The sequence below is a fragment of the Balaenoptera ricei genome, chromosome 20, assembly GCF_028023285.1.
Source record: "Balaenoptera ricei isolate mBalRic1 chromosome 20, mBalRic1.hap2, whole genome shotgun sequence".
In the NCBI taxonomy this organism is placed as follows: Eukaryota; Metazoa; Chordata; class Mammalia; order Artiodactyla; family Balaenopteridae; genus Balaenoptera; species Balaenoptera ricei.
The window spans coordinates 26,124,482-26,148,792 of NC_082658.1; the positions used below are offsets into that span (position 1 = coordinate 26,124,482).

A 24,311-nucleotide genomic window follows, 5' to 3' on the forward strand; every position below is an offset into this window, starting at 1 on the left:
AGAGATTTGATTTTTTTTAACAGGTGGTTTACCAAGACAGGGAATGTATGATAGGTTTTAAATTTCTGTAAGTCACAGGTAAAATAACACTTTTAATGCTTTAGTTGCAAAAAATTTTCATCTAGATGTTCTAGATTTATAACATTACAGATGTTGGCCTTTCTGCATAGCTAGGTTTATAATGCCATTATAATCCTATGCATCTAACCCAGAGGGTCTTATCATTTTGGAGGCAGAGAGTTAGTCACATTTTTGGAAATCTAATGAAGTTTATTGACTCTTTTTCAAGAGAAAAGAAAACACATATTACTTTTCACCCGTAATTTTAGGGAGTTCATGAATCTCCTCAAGCGCAAATAGTTGAGTCCATAGTTGACTCCAAATTAAAGACCTCTGAACTGATTACTCCCTGATACTAGGCTGTCTGACAAAACAATTATACCTTCTCTTAATACTAGATTTGTTTTCTATATTACAGCCAATAGAAATGCAGTTAATATGAAATTTAAGAGCTTGGGCTCTGGAACCAAGCAGTCCTGGATACAGATCTTGGTTCTGCCACTTAATAGCTACATGATCCTGGTCAATTTGTTTGACATTCCTGAGTCTTAGTTTCCTCATCTGTAAAATGGGGATAATAATAGTACTGACCTCATAGGATTATGATGAAGATTAAATAAAATAATACATGTAAAACGTATACTTAGCACAATACCTAGCATATCTTACTTGCTGAATACATTGTTTTACTATAATTTGGAAACGGAATTATTTTTCCTTCTTAGATATTTCCAGTAACATGAGGATAGTTACAGTTGTCTTACCTACTTCACCAGCATCTATCTAATTAGCTAACTGAGTGGGCAAAGCTCTGAGTATTTTAATCTCAATAACCATGTTTATTGGTTAGCTCCATGGTCAAGAATTTGACACCCACCCTCAAACCCCAAACTAATGATTAAAAGTCAATAGCCTCGGGCCTCCCTGGTGGCACAGTGGTTGAGAATCTGCCTGCTAATGCAGGCGACATGGGTTCGAGCCCTGGTCTGGGAAGATCCCACATGCTACGGAGCAACTAGGCCCGTGAGCCACAATTACTGAGCCTGTGCGTCTGGAGCCCGTGCTCCGCAACAAGAGAGGCCGTGATAATGAGAGCCCTGCGCACCGCGATGAAGAGTGGCCCCCACTTGCCGCAACTAGAGAAAGCCCTCGCACAGAAACGAAGACCCAACACACCCATAAATAAATAAATAAATAAATAAATAAATTTAAAGTGGTGGAGGAGGAGGTTAAACACATGTAACAACAACAAAAAAAAGTCAGTAGCCTCATTTTTAGGAGAAATCTAATATTCTGTGAATCTTGAGTGGCAAACTAGAACAGTATGATTGCAATTTGAAAGATACTGAAGTATAATCTGAGATGGACCATATCTATTTCAGTCAGCATTTCATCCATGGCACCAGAGTAAAGCATATAGAAGACATTCAATAAATATTTGTTGACTGAGTGACTGAATTCTGTTACAGTAATAAAATGTCTTTAGAGAAAGAATTCATTTTGCTGAGTGCTTTTAAGTTAGACTGTATTTTCAAAACTTTCCTCTTTTTAAAAAAATTTTTTTATTTTTTATTTTTTTGGCTGTGCCGCGTGGCACGTGGGATCTTAGTTCCCCGACCAGGGATGAACCCGCACCCCCTGCTGCAGTGGAAGCGCAGAGTCTTAACTACTGGACCGCCAGGGAAGTCCCAAAACTTAATTTCTTATTAGAGTGCCTGTTCTGCAACTAGTTCCTAGGATTAGAAACTCGTCTGCCTTGATTACTAGCTGTGAAACCATGGGCAAGTTATCTCACCTCTTGAGGCCTTGGTTTCCTCATTTATAAAATGGTCATAATAATAGGGTTAGAGTGTGGAGGAAGCGAGTTAATATAAGAGAAGTGCTTAAAACAGTGTCCAACAATATGTTTCAAAAATCTTAGCATTATTATTATCATACTATTACTACTGCTGCTACAGCTGCAGCTGTTCATCAAAACTCCCTCAATATTGTGGGTTCATTTTATATTTGCTGCACTTTTCCTTAAACTAAAGTTCAATTAAAACCTCTTTAATTAAAAAAAACACAAATAGCAAATTTTGTTTTGCATGTAATGTAACCCTAAATTTTCAAGATTTTATTCTGTGCCGTAGACTAAACGCTGTGAAATCTTATTCTTCCATTTTCATTTTTGGAGGCACAAGTTAAGATGGATTTATTTTGACTGAATGTGAAGATCATCATCATCAATATGGTTGCAGCATTTTCTCTCTGCTCATTCTGTACTCATCTTTTTCAAGTTCCAAATATCATTTGCATGGACCTGGTGATGCTGAGTATGGATATTGCAGAGGAGTGATAGCTTCCCTTTCATATTGAAGCTGAAGCTTCAAAGAGAAGATTAAAGAAGTGTTTGTTCATCTATCTGCTCAGCCCTGATAGGAAATTCTTAGAGGCTTTTAGGATAAACACAACTCTGTGTGTGTTTGCATGCTTTTTCTTCTATATACTTCTATTGTGGTCTTTGTATTTTGGTTTAAAATTTCTAGTTTCAGACTTGTTGGAGTCTCTGGTTAAGGCATAATTGTTTTCAGAGTGAAGGATAAGAATTAGAAGATGTTGGCAGGATTTGACTAATGCCTCCTAAAGAGTGTAGAATTCTCTAGTGTGGAATCATCTTTCCAGAGACTGTGATGGAGGCCATCCATAGGATATATTTAACAGGACAAGATCAAGACCTCAAATGTGTCCAGCAGAGAATAATACATGGCACTCTCCAGTGAGGGGTGAGATTGCTCACCTTTTGGCCTTGCTTTTTAGAAGTATCCTCTGTGAGCTGTGGGATAGAGGGATGTGTGTGTGTGTGTGTGCGCGCCCGCGCAAACAGACTTTCTTTAGGGTTGTTACATAATTAATAGTTAAAATAAGAAGAGAGGGGAAAGAGGTAGGTTATCAGGATCGTTTTATACCTCTTGAGGAAGAAGGGAACTAACATTCCACTTCATGTCATTCCACATCAAGTTCTACATATGATTTTTATTGACAGAAATATTTAATTACAGTGTCATCAAGAATAAAGCAGATTCTGCTATTTAACGTCAACTAGATAGACCTGCCACTTTATTGGATTAAATTTAATTTATCTGTTAAATTTAATTCTTTCTCTGTAATCAGCCTTCTTAAGATATAACTACTATTGGGAGAAGCAATACTTAGTATATGTGAACATATAACATCTTCTTAACTAACAAGAGAAACCAGGAAACCAGGACACTTTACAGTAGGTAGAGAAGGGAACTGAAAATATGTGTGTGAGTTGGAGTGGGGATTATGGGGGGAGCAGATAAAAGAAGAGACAGAGATCATTAGTAACATTTTATCTATTTAACAATTTGCCATGAGTTGGCCCTTTAACTTCCAGGGCATGGCTAAGTTTTTTTTCTGGGTCAATAAATGAAAACAACATTTGTTAGCAAAGTTCTTTCTGTTGCCATCATTAACATTTTGGAAAGAGGAGTGCACACGCACAATTTGCACACGCTAACACCCTGATTTCTATTTATATTGAATTAGAGTTTCGGTAATGATTGGAATCAGGGGCCAAGGCAATGCCTTGAAAGAAGATGGAAACATAGGAACAGAAGATGGAAAATTGCTCACCCCTTTGATAATTTGCTTGATTAGCTGTGTTTTACAGACAAGAGTTTTATGGAAAACTTTTCACAGTGGCCAGGTTCAATGGGAAGCGGCACTGTCTGCTAGGTGGAGATGAACCCATCATACTAACATAAACGTTATTTAAGTTACAGACAGTTTCAACTTACATATGCCCTTAAGTCAACATGAATGCCCTTTCCCCCAGATGTTGCACCTTTACATTTCCCACCCATGTTTTTCTTATCCCCTCTCCCCTTTTCCACTGAAGATGTCAAAGCTGTTCTGAACTTTCCCTGCCCTCTAACCCAAGCATCTTACATTCCTTTACCTGATTGCTAGCCCAGAACTGTTCTGAGAAAGAATAGGAACAAGAAGAGTCAATCACAAGGTTTCTTCACCTTCTCTTCCTCAACTCTGCTTATTTCCCACAAATCATCTCTGGATTATGGCAGCACACTCCCCGCATATCTCCTTCCTCTCCATTTTCTGAATTTTTATCTTATAAAGAAATAACCTAGGTGCTCACTGGGTTGGTGTTCCTCCCTAAAGTAGCCACACCTTATTTCAGTCATGTATGTACTGGAAGACACACCATTATCACCAACGTATTACCATTTTCCTAATCTTTTATGGATTATGAATCTTTTTAAGAATTTGATAAAAGCTGTGGACTCTCTCCTTAGGAAAAAATGCTTTTATACACATATACACCCCTGGGAAGTCAAAATGAGGATAGAAAAATTTTCTTTCTATTTAGAGACATAGAGGTCACTATGTTCATAGCAAGAATTCATGTGTGGTGACTGTAAGCAAGATTGGAGTATGATGAGTGAGTGGGAGGTGAGGAAATAAGGAGAAACTATGACAACACTTTTGAAAATTTCACGGTGATGTGAAGGGAAAGAGGACAGCAGATTGAGGGATATGAAGGGGGTGAGGGAAGGTTTGCTTTATTTTTCTATGAGCATAAATGCTGATGGAAAGGGCCACACTGAGAGGAAGAGGTTGAATTTATACAAGAGAAAATCGATATAGAATAATGTAAGGTCCCTGTGAAGGCGGGAGGAAATGGAATCGATAGGCTTCTGTGGGTAGCCACTGTATATAGCATTGCTTCTGTCGGGGGAAAGCAATTTAGATTTCAAATAAGTGACTTAAAAACGATCCTTGATGCTACTGCCATTTCATTTGGTTTAAGACTTTAAGGGTTGTCAGTTTTGCCGATCATTTCCCAAAATAAAAGAGGAGATAGCATGACAGAGTGGACTGCAAGAGCCCCAGTCTTGGCTCGGACACTAAAACATTAGATAACCTTGAATCAGTTGTCACGCTTCACCTGTAAAATTAAGAATTTAGGCTAGAAGGTATTTTGGGATGTGTTGGGGGGGGGTGTTTTAGTTGTCATAGCAACTGGGGGTGCCACTTGTTTTTGGTGCCCAGGACCAGAGATGCTGATTGTCTTGTAATACACAGGACAGGTTGTCACAACGAGGAATTTTCCTGCTCAAAGCCTGCAGAGCTCCTTATGAGAAACCCTGGACCATGGCTAGGTAACATTTTAGGACCTTTCCAGCTCTCAAGTCAGCTTACATAAGGTGGTACAGGGAGTTAAATGTCCCTTTCAAGCCTTTAAGAATCTTTCAAATCTCAGGGACAGCCCTTTGGTTTTTCTTAGAGTAGGTAGTGGCTTTGGCTAGTTATTGACTATTTAGGAAGCTTTTTGGACTGGGTGCTATAGCTATCATATGCCAACCAAGATTGAGAAATACAAGTTTGGCTTATCTCCATTCTTTTTCTTTTTATTTCAGGTACTTTTGGAATTTTCAGCCCCAAGGTGAGTCCTCTCTGACCATTTATGGTTTTATACTAAAAATTTGTAGATGGTATTGTTTACTTCTGCATCTTCTAAATAAGCTTCTCCATAGAGTGGCATTAGCCATTTCTGAGGAAAGTTAGTGGAGTGTTTAATTAACCTTCATGCTGCTGGGCCCCCCTGCCCTGCTTTTTAGCAACAAGAGGCCCTGATGCTTCTGCCTGCTGAATGGATTAGTGCTAGATTATTTTATAGGACCAAAGCTTTAATATGCTTTTATTCCTTGAGCTTAGTTAGATGCCAACAGGATCCACTGGCATTCAAATAAAATGGTGGCCGAGTCCATAATAAAAGCCTTGGGAGGGCCCCAACTCAGCTAATCCTTCATTTGCTCCAGAAATAAATTCCAGTATGTTACCTCCTCGATCACAGTGCGTTTCTACACAGGCCGCCTGTCTGGCAACAGAAAAATGTCAGAGATGGAGTAGTGTTGAAATTCCCACTAGAACAGTGTTATCACATTTTAATATGAGCCTCACTGCAGCCTCAGTGCTTCTAATTGCTTTCAAACCATTGTTTTCCTGCTTTTGCTGGATGAACCCAGCATCTGGCATGATTCTAAAAAGTACAACAGACAGCTGTGTGCAAAATTGAAAAAAAAAAAGACAAGAATAGAGCACATTTTTAAAAGGTTCAAAATTGAAATTTTTTTCTGAATTCAGTTTGAGGGGTTGTCTTTAAAGTATATGCATTCTTTATTTTTAGTACACTGGTTGAGAATGTCAGAAACATCATTCTGAATATTAATTATCTCAACTTGTTATAAATGGGAGATTTTTATCTTCTCAGAAAATCACAGAGAGTTTTAGATTAAACTTGAAAATCTAAAATAGCTTTATGAACTATTTTGCTCTATAACATTTTTTAACCAACTGTAAACTTTTCCAACATTTTTTTTCTTTTTTTAAAATTTATTTATTTTTGGCTGCGTTAGGTCTTTGTTGTGGTGTGTGGGCTTCTCATTGCGGTGGCTTCTCTTGTGGTGGAGCACAGGCTCTAGGCGTGCGGGCTTCAGTAGTTGTGGCATGCGGGCTCAGTAGTTGTGGCTCATAGGCTTGGCTGCTCCGCGGCATGTGGGATCTTCCCAGACCAGGGCTCGAACCCGTGTCCTCTGCATTGGCAGGCGGATTCTTAACCACTGCACCATCAGGGAAGTCCTCCAACATTTTTTATTCTCTTAACATTGTCAGTGTATCCAGTCTCAGTGAGCAGTAATACCTTAAAAAATTCAAACTGTGAGTAATGATACGAATTTTATTAAAATTTAAATTTTCCTAGCTCATACTTTCAAGTCTATATAAGGTTTTCTTTAAAAGCAAATTTTAAGGAATAAAAAAACTTTTAAAGCTTTTAAACTATTGTAAATTAAAGTCATAGCATTTATAATATTTTAAATAATGTGATATGGTGTTACTATATATCTCACTGTCCTAAAGCATTTATGGCTGAAAACATAGATTGAGAATGGAGAATTATATGTAATAATGTAGCAGTTTGCTTTGCAAAATGTGAAATATGCTATTCAAGGAATGGCCCTATAGTTCAGTGTTTAACAGATGTTAACCAAAATCCACAGGGGGCAGAACATGCATGTGAACTGGCAGAAGTGATTGGAACTGTGAAGGTAGAATTACTTACCTAAAGGAGAAATGAAGAATTAGTGTCAGAGATGTGGTAGTAATGTGTTGAGAAGAGAAAATAATTTTGGAACTTAACACAAGGGACTGTGTGGTGCTAAAAAGACAAAGGACACATCTTACCAAATTCTTTTAATAGTGGTATTGTAGTCATCTTCCATCATAGGGCAACTTCTACACAGTCTTTCTCTCTTAGAAAGAGAGCAGAGGTAGAGCAGCCAAGGGGACAATTGAAAAGAGTTTATTTAGAGCAGAAAATTATATTTACTTCTTGACAATGATTGGATATCTGTAGCAAATTCTTTGCTCATTTGGAAGTAAATGTAAGGAAAGATCAGATAGTAAAACCCATATTTATGTGTCTTGCCCCCAGCTTTGCTCCTCCCCCTAAGACATTTTCTGGGGGTAGAAGAGGAAGGAGTATCTTTTACCTTGCCCTCCTGAGCAGATCTTAGCAGATTGTTCGATTTTGAAATGTAGGGTGGGTGGGAGCAGTAGCAGGTCTATATAAAGTACTATAGGACAATTTAGAATTATGAAAAGAATAGGAATATGCAAGAAGGAAAAGAGATGGCAGAAGGATTTTAAGAGCCCTGGAAGACTAGGTAGTATTGGGAAGGAAGTGAGAAAGGACAGAAATGGTGGCCCCATACTTTCGTAGCATTTTAATCTATGGCAGGATCCTTGTGCGGGAAGATGATGGGATGAATTTTATTAACTCTGTTCATTTGCCAAAATACACATTTGTGTTCTTCAGGATATTTGGACCAGAGTCTGGTGCCTAGAAGGAAAATACTCCTTAATTATAAAAGATCCCTTATTTATTAATCTCTTTATTAGCACACATTTAAACATCTGGTTATATAAGTGATGAGTTGACATAATGTGCTGCAAAGGTAACCTTTAAAGAAAGATGCTTGGGAGAGGGGACTGCCTAGACCTAGAGAAGGATTTCCAGCAAAATGTTTCTTATCCATCATTCCATTCAATCCCAGGTTTAATGTGATGGAGGAGTGATCATTGAATAGTATTAGGGAGAGTTTTGTCCCTGTTCTGGAGAAGAAACATGGCATGGTAGAAAGAACATGGACATACAGGCCTGATAGACCTGGGCTCAGATCTCACCTGTACCATTTAGCTAAAGGTTATGTGAACTTAGTAAGTTGCTTCATTTCTATGAACCCTGGCTACCTTATCTATAAAATGAGGATGTGCCAGACACTGTGCTAAGTCCTTTACATGCATTATCTTATTTAACCCTTAGAACAGCCCATGAAATAGGTACTGTTAATATACCCATTTGATAGATGTGGGTACTGAGGCATAGAGTAGTTAAGAGAATTGCTCAAGACCATTCCCCTCAAGGATTCTAACTTGGTCAGTCTGACTTCATAGGATATACTCTTTTTAGAAAAAATAACAGCTTTATTGAGATATAATTCACATGCCAAAAAATTCACCCTTTATAAGTGTACATCAGTGGTTTTTAGTATGATCACTGAGTTGTGCAACCATCACCGTTATCTAATTTCAGAACGTTTTCATCACCCCAATAAGAAACTCCATGCTCATTAATAGTTCCAGAGCCCAGTATCTTCATTGCTGTATTTTACTGTCTCATTGCAGGGTTGTCATGAGGACTAGTAGTAATATGTTTAAGCCCTAGCACGGTACCTGGACATGGTGTAGTTTCTGTTTATGGTTGTGTTATTGGTAATTCTTTCCCTCACATTTTCACCTAAATTGTCTTATTGGTCTACTGTCAACTTCCTGAATGAAGTTCATTTAAAAATAATGAAACAGGAAAAAAATATATAATCCAAATAATTTATTACTTTAATGTAGAAGGAAAATAAATGAAAGAGTTCTTTTAATGGGCTCAAGTACAATTGTAAAACATGGGAAAGGCTTTTTATTTTTATTTTTTAATAAGATTGAGATTCCTTTGATAATTCAAGTCCTGCTTACTTTGAGAACTTTTTCTCTACTTAAATTCACTTAAAGTTACAAAGAAAATTCATTGGAATCTTTGCCATGGAACTTTTACCATTTCAGCAATCAGATATTCAAAACATGATATTCGTCGAATTTCTAAACAACAATATTAGTTTTACCTTTTTAGATATAATAACAATAGTACTTGATGGCATTGAGCATACTACAGTTTTAGTTAGAAAAAATTTCGATTGCAAGGCATAGTGTTTACAATTTAAAATTTATTGCTATAAAACATCTTCATGAGTATTAGAAAAATTGCCCACCATGGACCCAGAGTCTAAAACAAATGACACAATATTTAAATAAAAATTTAAGAAAGACCATGGGAATATTATACATATATATAACAAAATCGTATTTTTTTCTCTCCAGTGGTCACTCACATTACATTTGCGATAATGGTAAATATGGGCCAGTGAAATTTCTTGCCAGCTTGAAGATTCTTTGAGTATCTGCATGGGTGGTGTAAAGGGTTTATGAGAAAAATATTTGGTATATTTCAATATGAAAACTTTCCACTGTGTGAATCTTAAGAATCTTATTTTGAAATGGCAAGCCTATATCCCGTGTCAAAGTAAATTGATACCTAAAATTATAGCTTGGCAAAAGCAAATAGTGCAAAGTGAATAAAGAAAATGTTATTATAAAGCCACATTAACTATAAATGAAAAGAGACTGAAAAGGCATATCAACTAATGTGTGAACCTTATTTGCATCCTGAGTCAAACAAACTATAAAAAATGATATCTATGAGAGAATTAGAAATTTGAACACTGACTGGATATTTTATGTTAAGAGTCTACTGCTAATATTTTAGGTGTGACAATGGCATTATGTTTATGTTTGTATGCTGTGATATTTAAAGATAAAGTAATAGATGTCTGACGTATTATTCAAAATAATATGGGAGAGGAAGAAATAAATGGGGTGGGGGTGTAGACGAAATGAAATGGATCATAAATTAACTCTTGTTGAAGCTGGATAATGTGTACAAGGGGGTTTATTGCACTGTTTTTCCTACTTTTGTACATTTTTTAAATTCACCATAATGCAAAGATAAAAGAAAAATCTAGGTTGAGATAATTTTAAAATGTAACATTCTTTTGTTTCTATTATGAAACCTGGTACATTAATGCATAAGATACTTTATGTATCTTGGACACAAAATACATAGAATAGTGAGGGTTTTTTTTTTAAGTTTTTGTTTCAACACATTATGTGGAATCTAAAAAAATGATACCTGTTTGCAAGGCAGAAGTAGAGACACAGACGTAGACAAGAAACGTATGGACACCAAGGGGGGAAAGGGGGAGTGGAATGAATTGGGAGATTGGAATTGACATATATACACTAATATGTACAAAATAGATAACTAATGAGAACCTGCTGTATAGCATAGGGAACTCTACTTAATGCTCTGTGGTGACCTAAATGGGAAGGAAATCCCAAAAAAGGGGATATATGTATACATATAGCTGATTCACTTCGCTGGACAACAGAAACTAACACAACATTGTAAAGCAACTATACCCCAATTAAAAAAAAAAAAAGTTTTTTTTTCAAGTTTAATGTTTTGTGAAGGAAAGAGCATGAGCTTTGAAATCAGACCTGAATTCAAATCCCAGCTCTTCTACTAACAAGCTTTGTGAGCCATGACAAGTTACATAACCTTCTCATCTACAAAATCTTGCTAATAATATCTACTTTGCACTTATTGTGCGTTGTAATGAATTTTAATGAGATGATGAACTCATGAGGAGTGCTTGCCACTTGGTAGGCACTTACTGAAGTGGTAGCAAGTATTATGTTTATGTTTCAAAGTAGGACTATGCAAGTAAATCCATGTGTGGAACTTGGGTAATATATATTTCACATATCTTTCCATAAAATTCATCCATTCCAGCTTAATCCTGGTGTAGGGCCATTTAACTCACCATGTATATATTTGTGAGATTTTGCATTTAAAGGATGTGTGCAAACTTTTTATTAGTAGGCACTTCGGAGGTTAGATTTATGAGCTTATTGCTCTGTAATGTCTGAGACATGTTGAATCGAAGCATAGATGTCACCTTCTCGTCTCTTACTATCACATACTTGGAGCATGTAGTTATGACAACTACAAGAAGCAAGCCATTAAAGCAGCAAAGAAACACCATCTTAGCACTAAAAAAAGGATAGAAAGGTTTCCCTTTGAAGTTGAAGAGAAGTGTTTTTGAATTAATGGAGTGTACAGTGATTTTACTCTTTTATTTATGAAAATACTCTTTGCCTTCATGCCAAAAGGTTTTAGCACAGTCACAAGTAGGATTTACACAAAGAAACATAGCCAAAATTTATGACGTGTTTGCAAATGTAAGAAAAAGTCTGAATTTACAAAAGTTGTAATTTACTGTTAAGTATCTTTCTATCACTATTCCTGGAATGCTAATATTTTATAAACACAAGTGTTGGTTATGAACCTAGAATATCCTAACCTATACTACTTTTTAAAAAAAAATCTTCCAGAATGTTTTCCATGTCTTTTGGGGATTTAACAGGGGGAAGTGTACACAGGACGAATGCTCCTGCCTTTGGCTTTAGCCCAAACTTTTAGCATCAACAATCTTGACAGCTGCTTTTGTGACTTGACTTCCTTTGGACCTTTTTCCCCCTTTCTTTATTTGCTACATTTTATACAAATTAATCTGTAGAAGGTGGACATATACACACACATTGTTTTTGAAGTTAATTACTGACTTTGATACCTTTTCAAATATTTTACTTCCTATACATCTACTGGTTGGGTTTTTTTAAGAGTGGAATAATGCAATGATGCATTTTTAAATTAATGCACTGTTTGGCAACTACTGTCAAAGAGAGTTATTTTTTTTTAAATAAAAGGACTCACTTTTTTTCTTTTTAACATTAAAATTTTCTAAGATTTTTATGTCCTTTGTAAATGTCCTATCCTAGGATATAAGATCTTGAGACGTAAGAAAAAGAACTGACTTTCATGCAGGTAAAAGAAGAAATCATTTGAATCAGATGCTGCTGCCTTCTGTGTTCCCTACACAATATATTATACACAAGGATGTTCATTTGTAGCATTGTTTGGAATAGCAAAGACTCCAAACAGCCTAAATGTTCAGCAATAGGGGACTAGTTAAATAAAGTATGTTACATGCATTTAATGGAGTGCTGCAGAGACATTAAAGGAATATATATGTGTATCATGGAGATCTCTCCAAGGCATATTGTTAAATGAAGAGGGCAACTTGGACAGTGTACTGTGCATGTATGTGTACGTGCACACATGCATGTACGTGTGCTTGCTTTTTTTGTGGGTATAGGCTATTTTTGGAAGGATATACATGAATCTAACAGTGGTAGTCCTGTTGAGGGGTGTATCAGTGTGAGTACAGAGAGAATCTTCATTATTTGTATCTTTTGGTACTATTTGAATTTTCACCATGTGCATGAATTATTTTTTTTGGCTAAAAGTTAGTTAAAATAAAAGCGAGATAAATCTATTTGTGCTGATATGAAGCAACCGCCAAGATAAATAATTAGGAGGAAAAGCAGGATACAGAACAGGACAGGTGCTACCATTTGTTTAAAAAAAAGACATACTACCCTCACAGACACTTCTTACATTTAGATAGAAAATTCATAGAATACCCAAGAAACATAACAATGGTTGCTCCTGGAGAGAAGAACCAAGAGAAGGGAGGGAAGATGAGCTTTCATTACATGCCTTCTTACAATGTTTGAAATTTTTGCTCTGGGCATACTTAACTTTTTTATTTAATAAAGCTTACTGTAGTTAACAAGATAGTATTGTGTATTTGAAAGTTGCTAAGAGAGTAGATCTTAAAAGTTCTCATCATAAGAAAAAACTTGTAGCTATGTGAGGTGATGGATGTTGACTAAACTTACAGTCTTGGAGGGGGGAGTCTTTTCTGTTAATATATTTTCAATTCATTAAAGGATATGGAAAATCCAAAAAATTTTTCTCAATATATACATATATTAAATCACTATGCTGTACATCTAAAGCTAATAAAATACGTTAATTACATATCAATAAAACCGGGACGAAAAAGAAGCATACCAAGAAAACTTGATTTAACCCGGTAGCTTTTTTTCAGTATATTCATAATTTGGTAGTTTATACCCATTCATGCTTTTTCCTTCTTATTTATTTTTATATATGAATTTATAGGCAAGATCCTGATGATGATATAAAATAGCAGCATTCTCTGTTGTTTTGTGTTTGGGAACCAGTAGTATATAGGTGTGTTGAGTTAACTTGCCACTTATAAGTGAATTTTAAAATAAATAATAAAATAGCATCATATAATACCCATGGTAATGATAAAGAATACCTTTTTTGCCCTATCTTAGTCTTTCTTTTTTCCATATGTGCTAATTAAAAGTTCATAGAACTTCTGACTCTTGTCATTATGTAGATGGCAAAGAAAATAAAGTAATTGATAAATTAATGACTGCTTTAAGTTTATTTGATTAGGCTGGAAACTTTTGTTGAGGAAAAAAACTTATAAACTATTTCTTTTAGATAGAATTATTCCTGGACCAATACAGAAAATCAGGTAAAGAGTACAGTTCCTGACATAGAATCTTGGCATAAGAATTAATTTACCTCAAGAGTTGTACCTCTAATGAATTTTCATGTTTTGGACACAAAGTATTGAGAGAAATGTCTGGTTAATTTGAATACAAAATTTTGGGGGTTTCTGCTTAAAACTCTTTGTGAATAAGCCCTTGGACTTGAAACCCAGTGAATTTGTTTGATATTTGGAGGCTAAAAAAGGTGATGGTTAAGCCCAATTCTATTATAAAGCATTTCACTGTGCTTCCCATCAACACATACTTCTCTTGGAAACTTGTTTAATAGTTATTGTTTACCGGGCTCTGTCCTACTAAAACAGTAAAGGAACTGTTAAGTTATGTACAAGGGGATTTATATGATGTGTAAAATAAAGATTCCAATCACTGCTAACTCTTGTGAGGCAAAGAGTGGAAGAACCAATCTTAACACACACTTGCCAGCTTAGAAAGTTCTTGATCATAGTTCATCTCTGAAAGGTATTTTCCTAAACTTACAAAGTGATACCACTTACTTTCCTTAAGATTAGTGCAGTTTCCTTGTTAGTGGTACCCCAATAAAGAAGGAAAAATAAATTTTACATATAAGGAGATACTTTTCCATGTGAAACTTCTGTTCCAAAAGGGACCAACATTGAACAGAACTGTTGATGGTGAGAGGTTTTGGTTGATGTTGTCATTACACACGTGTTGTTTTCATACGTGAACAGGAGTTCCTACTGGGGGGGGGCACGGGGAGGCCAAATCTTGTCACCCTTTACCATTCCAGCTTTAGTGGTATTGGAGGTCTATATTACTCACAAAGAAAACCCACTTTTTCTTCAGTATGTTAAAAGCTGTTTCACATTTTCAGGCCTGCTTATCTTACCCATAATCCACTCTTTATTATATGTTGTTTTACTTTTACTTCTTGGTCTTTTGTAAAAACTTTTCTTATATCTACCTGTAGCCTGTAGATCATGTCGTCCCATTCTTCTTTAGCAGAAGATATTGGAATCCAACTGGCCTTATAGTTTCTCTCAAGAAGAAGTAATGTAAACTGATTGGGATATGATAGATCCTAGTATGCATCAGAACAGGAAGTGGGTGCTAAGGTCTACTACAATTTGTTATTTGGGAGAAAGAAAAAGAGTGGAAGAGAAAGATAAACCAATAGTAATAAAATTGCTACATTCCTGGCTAATTACATATTTTTGAAGCATTTTCCTACTGTGAGACTTAAGCATGATGGTGCCAGAAAGGAAATGCATTCTACAACTAGGCCAGGTCAAAGCTATATTTGGGTGCAGAACATGTTGGCTCACTTTCTATGAAGCAGCATCAAAATACCCAGGAGCCAATAAAATCACACAGAAGGTGCTGGAAAAAAATTCAACATATTGATCTGACTAAACCCAAAGTGTTGTGTTAAATTTTGTTAGCATGAGATTCATGCTAAAAAGTGGTATTTTTAAAAAATCACTGCAACAGTGCTACTACAGTACATTTGAACCTATGAATTGGACCAGTTCCTTCTTGACCAAATCACTGACCACATTTGACTTTCTCTATTAGTTCCATGCCTAATGTGACTACAGTATTCCTACTACTTATAATAATTTATACTTTTGATTATAGTTCATTACCTTACTGAAATAAAAAAATACTAATTAATAGCACATGCCATAAATTCAAGTCATTGGCTGTCATTCAGTATGCTTTGCCTTTGAGTAATGATTGTCATTTATAAAGCATGCAGATTTGGAGACTGTACAGCTCAGTGGATTAGAACAAGAGCTTAGCAGTCAGACAAGGTGGGGTCAAAGCCTGGCACTGCCACTTATGAGTCACTTGTATGACTTTGGGTAAGTTGTTTAATCTCTGTGTCTCAATTTCTTTATCAGAAACTTTGGGTTAATAATATATAATTAATAATATATCACAGGATTATTTTGAGGATTAAATGAGATAGTACATAAAGGGTCTTGACCTAAAGCCTATAACCAGTAAGAGCTTAGTAAGCTATTATATTTTTATTATTACTATAGCTGCTTTCTCCTGTAAGTCAAAACATGTTGAAAATTCAGTTGAATAGCTTCATAGTAAGACTTAAACACTGAGAATACAGGGGAAAACAGAATGATGAACTAATAATTCCAGGTTAAGATTGCCTGGTTGCCATATAATAAATGCATTCATTTTACAGTGTATTTATCTACATACTACCAAATACCTAGGTTTACATGTTTTGAATTCTGTCAAAATCATATTACTATTGAAAATATTCTAACTCAGCAGGTTCCATTTTAGTAGCAGTTGAACAATAACAGTGGTAAATGGAATGTGTTACTGTAAAGCCGGAATGATGGCTGACAGGATGTAATTTGCTTTATGAAGTGTGTGTTGTCACATATACAGTTATCTGGCTTGTATTTGTTGCTGTCAGCCTTCCAGTTTGTTAATGTCCAGGAGTTATGCCTTTATGTGAAACTTAAGAAGGGTTAAAAATCTCAGCATTTTCCCGGGGAGGGGAGGGGAAGGAGCAGAGGGTTCACACAGTGGCTACCTTTTTTTTCCTTTTTTGAGGAACTAGGGTGATGCTAGACACTGCAGCCCACCCTACTGGTCAAAATGAAAAACTGCATCATAAATGATCTTTTTTTTTTTTTTTTTTTTTTAAGGAGGAAGAAAAAATGAACTTTTCCATTGGCTCCCCTGGGCATTTTCCTGTCCAACTCACCACTGACAGATGTAGTTCATTTTGGAAATATTATTAAACTATGCTGCCCTTTTTGTTGTTGAATTCACAGGTGTTGTAGTGATTGTGCTCTAAGCATCCAATCAATTTGATTTCATTTCTTATTATTTAGACTGTGCTGTCTCTGCAAATGAGATCCCTAAAGGTTCTTAAGAAGTCTGTTACTCTTTGCGTGATTATACAATTAGTAAACAGTATCCTAAGCTAAAAAACTGAGTCATAAGCTCAACTTATTTCTTGTACATTCAAGATCTAGTTAGAGCAACTTTTTAGAATGATAAATGGAAACTTTCTTTACCTGGCCCATCATTTGTTCTGTAGACTTAATGACATTCAGTACTATTATACTCACTGCCAGGGCCTTGGGAAAAAAAAGAATATTTATACATTGAGTTATGGCTAGGTGTAGGAGACAAAAAAAAAAATGGGCAAGAAGTCAGACTGTCTAGAACAGAGAAGAATTTGAGACCTTCACTATACATGGATTAATCACAAGAACTAACCACGCAAATCCAAATGGATATTTAGAAATCAGTGAAGCCTCTAACATGTTCTGTGGGAAACGCCATACATTTTCTAATGCATGAGTATGTGCAAAATGGTATCTAATTTATAAAGGAAGTGTTGACAGAATTTTAGCTTTGGTGTTACAAATATGCTCCATACTGTGTTTACATGTGAATAACATTTCACATATGTACTCAATATATTTCTTAGATTGGTGTTATATTCAATAACTTAGGTGAATGGTTATAATAAGGAATAATAAGCTGCAGTTTTACTAATCTTACCTTAGTTCAGCTTTGGAAACTGCACTACTAGGAAATTGGTCCATGAAAATCTGGCAATGTTAATGCTATCAAGCATGAAAACTAACTGGATTTGGATCAAGGACCTTTATTTATAGCATTTTATTTAGGATTTATTAGTTTAAAGAAGGAGCTTTGTGTCTCATGGGTTCTTAAATATTAAATAGAGTCAAAAGTCATGTGTTCCCTTCTAATGGCAGCAATAAAAACAAAAACAAAAAAAAAGCAGGCAATTTTACATTAATTTAAATTCCCTTATATTATCCAAAGATAACTTGGTGAAGTAATAGCAAACCCTAGAAAATTTTCACCCATGCCATATAAACAGTTGGTTGCAGATGTGAATAAAGTGTTTACAATATAGCTTATAATTAATTAGTAGAAAAGTAAAAGATGACTTCATACTAACATAAAAAAACACATTGATCCTTTACATATTGAATAAGCAAACATATATTTATATGTTTTATCTATTTGTTATTCTTATGTTATTTTTTATGCTTAAACTGCTTTCTGTCTTTTTTTTCTTTTTTTTTCTCATTTCTAAGTAAAATCATCATTATGGCCTGTGTTTGTCCCTAAATAGTACCTGCAAGTTCAGAATCAGATGGGTTTGCTGTGAGTCAAAATAGTTACAAGGGGAACATCATCATGGTTCATTTTCCCCCATGTTTTGTTTGGAATTGAATTTGGAAATGAAAGTTTTTAGCAGTTTAATTCACTTCTCCATAAAGTTTATGAAGCAGCAACAGCTGGTTGAATCCATGGCAGAAAAAGCCAACTTCTAGTGGCTAAGCTATTGTTTCAGAATTAAGGGAGAAAACTCATTAGCTGTTAATGAAAACACAGGGAATAAAAACAAATAGCACAGAAACCCTAGCAAATAATTACCTTACATCTGACACAAAGCTGCTTTATCTTTCTGCTCCAACCCTCAGAAATTCCCAACTTATCACTCTATGGAGCATGAATGAAATTGAGTTTGACTCTAAGGAAAGAACAATAGAGAAATCATCCTCCTTATAGGCCCCTCAGCATGATATTCAATGGAGAATCTGCCACTGAATATACTAAGGGGTGTATCTAGCGCCGAATTCTTATGATACTTAGGATAGAGGAGCAAATGACCAGCTAATAGCAGGTGAACCCTTGATATAGTTCCCCCAGTTCTTGTTTAGAAATACAAAAGGAAGGGACTGGAGGTAGTGGATGTGATTAATGGAGATATTGTGTGTTAGGATATATATCTGGATAGAAATATATTGATTCTGAGCAAGTTGCAATGGGAAAGTGTGTCTCTGGTGGCAAGGGGTCTTGCTTGTGAGAAAACCACTCAGAGCAGATGGAGTTCTAAGCCCTAATTGTAGAGCTGCTGAGTGGAAATGTCTGTCACTGTATTTTGTGATCATTTATGTCTGATCCCACTGGACTATGGTTGTGGCCACTTGGAACTGTGATTATAAGAGCTGTAGATGAAACCAGAGATCACTTGCGATTATGTTTTAAGGAAAAATGATGTTCTAAACTTCAACAAATCCAAAATGACGACAGTAATTGCTGGTTCTTCCATAAAATTTTTCACCCATGCACCTTGAGTAGCTGTAATCATTTTAATTACACGGGAGTGTCTATTTATACAGTGTCACAGGCTTTTTTTCTGTGTGTGCCCAAGGGAGTTGGGCCACTTGATAAGACACTGAAAACACTTATAGCAACATTTCCATCATCGGGAACTAATTACACTTGGATGTAAAACTTATTTTTAAATGTTTCCCCCATTGCAACCATTTTTAGTACTGACCTAGGCTCTGTTTTTGCTGCATTGAGTTGGATACCTTTGTTGTATACTTTACGGAGTCATGGTCTTGGATTTAGCACAGAGGTAGCTGTTAAAAGCCCACCTTGGGTAATATGTTTAGATACCATAGGAATCACATGGAAGTGACTTTTCCATCTGATGTTAGTAAATCAGATGGCAGGTATTTTGGATAAGACTTTAAAAATGGAAGCCCTAAATGTAACTGGATTGGATCCTGGGACAGAAAAAGGACATTAGTAGAAAAACTGGTGAAATCCAAGTAAAGTCTGTAGTTTAGTTAATAGCAATGTACCAATGCTAATTTCTTGGTTTTGACAAGTATACACTAGTTATGTAAGAAGTTAACATTGGGGAAACTGGTTGAACAGTATATAGGAACTCTTTGTACTGTCTTTGCAATACTTACTATAAATCTAAAGCTATTTCAAAATTTAAAAGTTCATTAAAAAAAAACAAAACAAAATAAAGCCCCTCCTTATTTGCTTTAAAAAAAAAAAAAAGCCTGGACTGCTAAAATATGTAAGAGTAAATTTGTCAAATTTTTGAAGCATGCAGAAAACTTTGAGTCTAAAGTGATAGCTGATAAATAATGCTCAGTATATCCTACAAATGTTTAATTTTGCTTGGCAACCCAAACTACTACTTTTTTTTAATGGATTTTGGTTTGGCTCAGAAATTTTAAATTCCTTTAACCTCACAGCTCACTTTCGGGTTACCTGCCAGGCAGCCCATTTAGATTGTCTTGATAATATAATTTCAGTAGATTTGCAGTGATGTTAAGTGGGATAGGGAGCAGGGGAGGGAGAAGCAAGAGGGAGGAGATATGGGGATATATGTATATGTATGGCTGATTCACTTTGTTATAAAGCAGAAACTAACACACCATTGTGAAGCAATTATACTCAAATAAAGATGTTTAAAAAAGAAATTTGAGTATGTTAACCCTCCGTTCAGTATTTGAGAATTTTTCTGCTTATAATAGAAATTTCACAGTGGTACTTTAGCAGAACTATAAGCTTTGTGTCTTGATCAAGTAACCTAGTAAAGGAGAGCATTTCTTTTGGCTCCAACCAGTGACTGTTGTGTGAGGTTGTTTGTTTTTTTAATTTTACTTTTATTCTCCACAATAAACTCCACGGTTTATTTTTAAAGTCCTATATCTGCAGGTGTTCAACTCAGTTATGGACATCTACCTACCATTGAGCGTATGTAGAAGAGTCTAGATATGATCATCTAATTTATGGAAAGAGAAGGCTACAGTGATTCGCTTTTAATCATTTTATATACTCCCTATCCTTCTAGTTTAATTGTAGGAAATAAACCTTTAAAGTGAGGCAATACAGATTCAATGTAGGTTGTTTGGTTTCACGGCTCCCTAGTTGAAATCCAGGGCCAAAACTCTACAGTGTTTACTGAGATTATTACTGGCAATTTCCTTTGGAAATTAGTATTTGAGATAATATTAAATTCAGTTGAAAATCCTCTTTTCAAGTTTGTGAAATGAACTGAGCAGCTGTTGGTGCCCTTTTATCAGCAGACTGTACCTCTGTTTGGGGGATTTTAAGGAAAGCCATTTGCAGTGCAGAGCCTTTTCTTCTGATTTCTGAATGAGCTAACATCTTCCTGCTAAACCTTTTAAAGTATCATAATAGCATGGGCCACTTCTACAAAATATAATCCAGTGTATGTTGAAAACACCCAAGAGAGATTAGCATTGTTTTAATTGCATAACTCAGTATTGTATATATATTGCCTTTCATCGAAGCCATTTTACAGAACAAATATTACCTTCATAGGGCTTTTAGAATTCCTAAGAGGTTGGTTGCATAGGCTGTAAACTAGAATTATAAAGAGAACTTCCTTAAGATTGCAAAACAAGTAGCGATTTAAATTGGAATAGCCCAGCTTCTCTCTAATTTTACTTCTCTTATTTTTCAAAGAAGGAAAGAATATTGACCTTGCTACATTATATTATGTATAGAAGTTTAACCCTTTATGTAATTTATTCTATTTCGTTTGGAAATAGAGGCATTCAGGGTAAAGGTTGTAATTAATGGGATATTTATATAGCTATGTTTTCATTTTAAGTGTGATGGAGAAGTTTCTTTCTGTGGCAAAAGTTCTCCTCATTTTAAGCTAACAGTTTCCAAGTTCTAGTTAGTTAGTCGAATGGAAAATTTCCCATCCAGGTAGGTTGGTTCTTGAATTTATTTATGTTTCTCTTGTGTTAATGGATAGTGGCCACGTCCATCAAGTAAAATATATATATTTTTTGGTGAATACCAGAAGGAATCTACAAAGACTTTTATAAAGATGTCAAAAGTATGACCTTTTTTCTTTTTTTGTCCCTCAGGGGGAGACCAAGCTGAAAATTACCTTGGACAGGACAGCTCCGATGATAATCACAGTGGAACTCATGGCCCTTCTCTCACATCAGATGTACCTTTTTTGTCAGATTATCAGGATGAGGGTGAGTGTCATCTTTCTGGCTTTAGGATGACCATACTTTTATACTTTTTGTCCTGGGGTTTTTGCCTTTGGTCATTTTCAGTCCAGCAGCCTTCAGAAGGTTCTCTGTATTGGTAAACACTAGTTCACAAAGAACAATTATTTGTTTCATTATGATGCTGATCCTCCTAGGTAATTCAATAGTTCTGAAGTTAATGTACTTAGGGAAACACTAATTCCATATTGGAGCAGGAAGACATCATTATTGATCTTTCTATAAGAACTGTAGCTGAAAAGCTAAGAGGGCATTTTAAGATTGCAGAGCCCAGTTTACCATTCTTTCAGATTTTTTAGCCTCACTGAGTTTCATGAGAACTAGAGCTTTCATTTAATGATTATTAGATTATTGATTTATTGTGGATTATTTGAGACCCTTGAGCTTATCATATTATAATAAGATATTATTTTTACCCATGCTTTCACATACCTCTGACCATATTGGTGTTGCTCAGGGGAAGGGAAAGCCACAAGAACCATAATGCAAATCTTCCTGGAGCATCAATTTTATTTGAAGATTTGGGAATGGGAAGAGTTAAATAAATCAACCCTTATAAACATTATATTAGAAACACATTGGTATGTAACAGAGTGGAATGCAAAATATATATGAATTTTTAAGATAACATGAATATAAAAGTTTTGGCGTGGTGGCTGCCAGTTTCTGGCTCAGGCTCAGCTATTCCAGGGGTGGGGGGTTTACAGTGCCTCTTCTGGCATTTGGCCGCTTGACCAGAAGGGTTGATCATCACTGATACACATGGTTATCTTATCAAAGTCTCTCTTGTGCCTTTGCAGTATGGGTGGGGGGGAGGTAGAAATGCTACTAAACTGAATATTAAATTGAAAGCTTATTATTCACTTAGGGATTGGGAGTAAAGTTGGTAAATTATTCCTTATTTTTCTTTATTAGTCTGTGATCTTTCTATTTATTTTTCTTCCAAATTTCCCTCCGACTTTGGCATTTTCCAAGTGTTCGTAATCCCTACCTTCCCTTCTCTTTTTAATTTATCACTAATTCTTATTTCATTTGGCCCTTTCAGTGATTCATATTTTCTCCTTTTCATTGAGTTGATAACCACCAAATGAGAACTATGGATTCAGTCACACAGAAACAGTGTATTTTGCTTGAGCTTTGTGTATTAGCACAATTAGTAATACCCAAGTTTTAGAAATTGGGCCTTAATGTGAGATCTGTATATTGGTTCAGGTAAAAACATTGTTTGGATTGAAAGCTTAATAATTACATTGGTAGCTGATTAATAATTATAGAAAATTAACAGTGCAAAACATTTTTAAAAAATCAACCTTTCATTTGTTTTTGATCAATCTAATGCTTGACAGAATTAGAACAATAGTACCTCATTAATGCCTAGGTCACTTATTTGGTATTTCCAACTTTCCCAAACACAGCTGAGAACACAATAAGTAAGCCAGAAAGACCTCTAAGTGAAAATAGATGTTCCTGAGTCCCAGGTTAACATTTATGTACCTTACTCCTGGGAAAGCCCCTGAGGCCCTCACTGGGGATTCCTCTTCTTACAAATGTCTAACCATTACAATGTTTTGATTTCTCAGCCCACACAGTAGAGTGAAGCATCCAATTAGAAGAAAAAGTACTGTAAAGGCATCAATTAACAAATAACATTGAGGGAAGAAACACGAAAACAATTAAAATTTGTTATAGAAAACAAAATCTATAAATAAAAAAAATTTTTTTTTTTGGCCGTACTGCATGGCTTGTGGGATCTTAGTTCCCCGACCAGGGATCGAACCTGCACCCTCGACAGTGAAAGTGTGCAGTTCTAACCACTGGACCGCCAGGGAATTCCCACAAAATTTATGTAAGAACTAAAACAACATAGTAGCCTGCGGCCATATTGTACTGGAGAGAGAAATGGCCCAAACTCTCCCCTAAGAGCTCAGTACCTTAATAAGGTAAAACTTTTAGTTAGCCTTTATTGAGCACTTACTATATGCCTTGCATTTGTGTTCTAAGTACTTTGCATTTATCATCATTTAATCCTCAGAACAGCCCTAAGAGGTAGATATTAGAATTATCCTCAATTTACAGATAAGGAAACAGACCTAGGGAAGTTAATTTACCTAAGATCGAATAGCTAGTAAGTAGTATTACCAGGATTTATGTCTACACAGTCTTGTTCTAGAACCTCTGCTCATAACCACTCTGCTATCCTTACCACTATCCTTATCTGAGTTATCAAAAAAGATGGATTCATATTCCAGATGTTTTGGTTAAGACTGTATAGATACACATAGTATGTTTAAAATATTTTCATTAAAAATAGTTGAAATTAAAGAAAGTAATTAGTGTTGAAAGAGGTAAACGTATTACCTGGAAAATTCCATAGTGGAAACTTTGCTCCATAATAGTTCCCCAGGTGTTTTAATAATAGTAAAATTTTACCTAATAGATTTTTATTTTCAGTTCTGTGCATACAAGTTAACAGAATTCCCAAAGTGACACCTCTACCTCAATGGTAGAGGTAGGAATAGACTTGTTTATGTGTTAAAAATTTGACTGTAGGATGATGAGATAATGTTTAAATATGAGTTGCTGCAAAGCATTGAATCTAGCACAGTGCCTGAGTGCCTGATGCATAATGGGCAC

At 35.5% G+C, this 24,311-nt stretch overlaps 1 protein-coding gene across 4 annotated transcripts in view; it reads left to right on the forward strand.

Annotated features, from left to right (window-relative positions):
• Positions 1 to 24,311, forward strand: part of SKAP1 (src kinase associated phosphoprotein 1) — a 282,261-nt gene that overhangs the window by 65,797 nt on the left and 192,153 nt on the right. For 3 of the 4 annotated variants that reach the window (XM_059907441.1, XM_059907442.1, XM_059907443.1), the window contains exons 3-4: positions 5,505 to 5,530; positions 21,528 to 21,644. In XM_059907441.1, the coding sequence (XP_059763424.1) occupies positions 5,505 to 5,530; positions 21,528 to 21,644 (143 nt within the window). Of the gene's footprint in view, positions 1 to 5,504; positions 5,531 to 15,602; positions 15,654 to 21,527; positions 21,645 to 24,311 lie in introns of those variants that run through there. The other variant, XM_059907444.1, reaches the window with a different exon arrangement.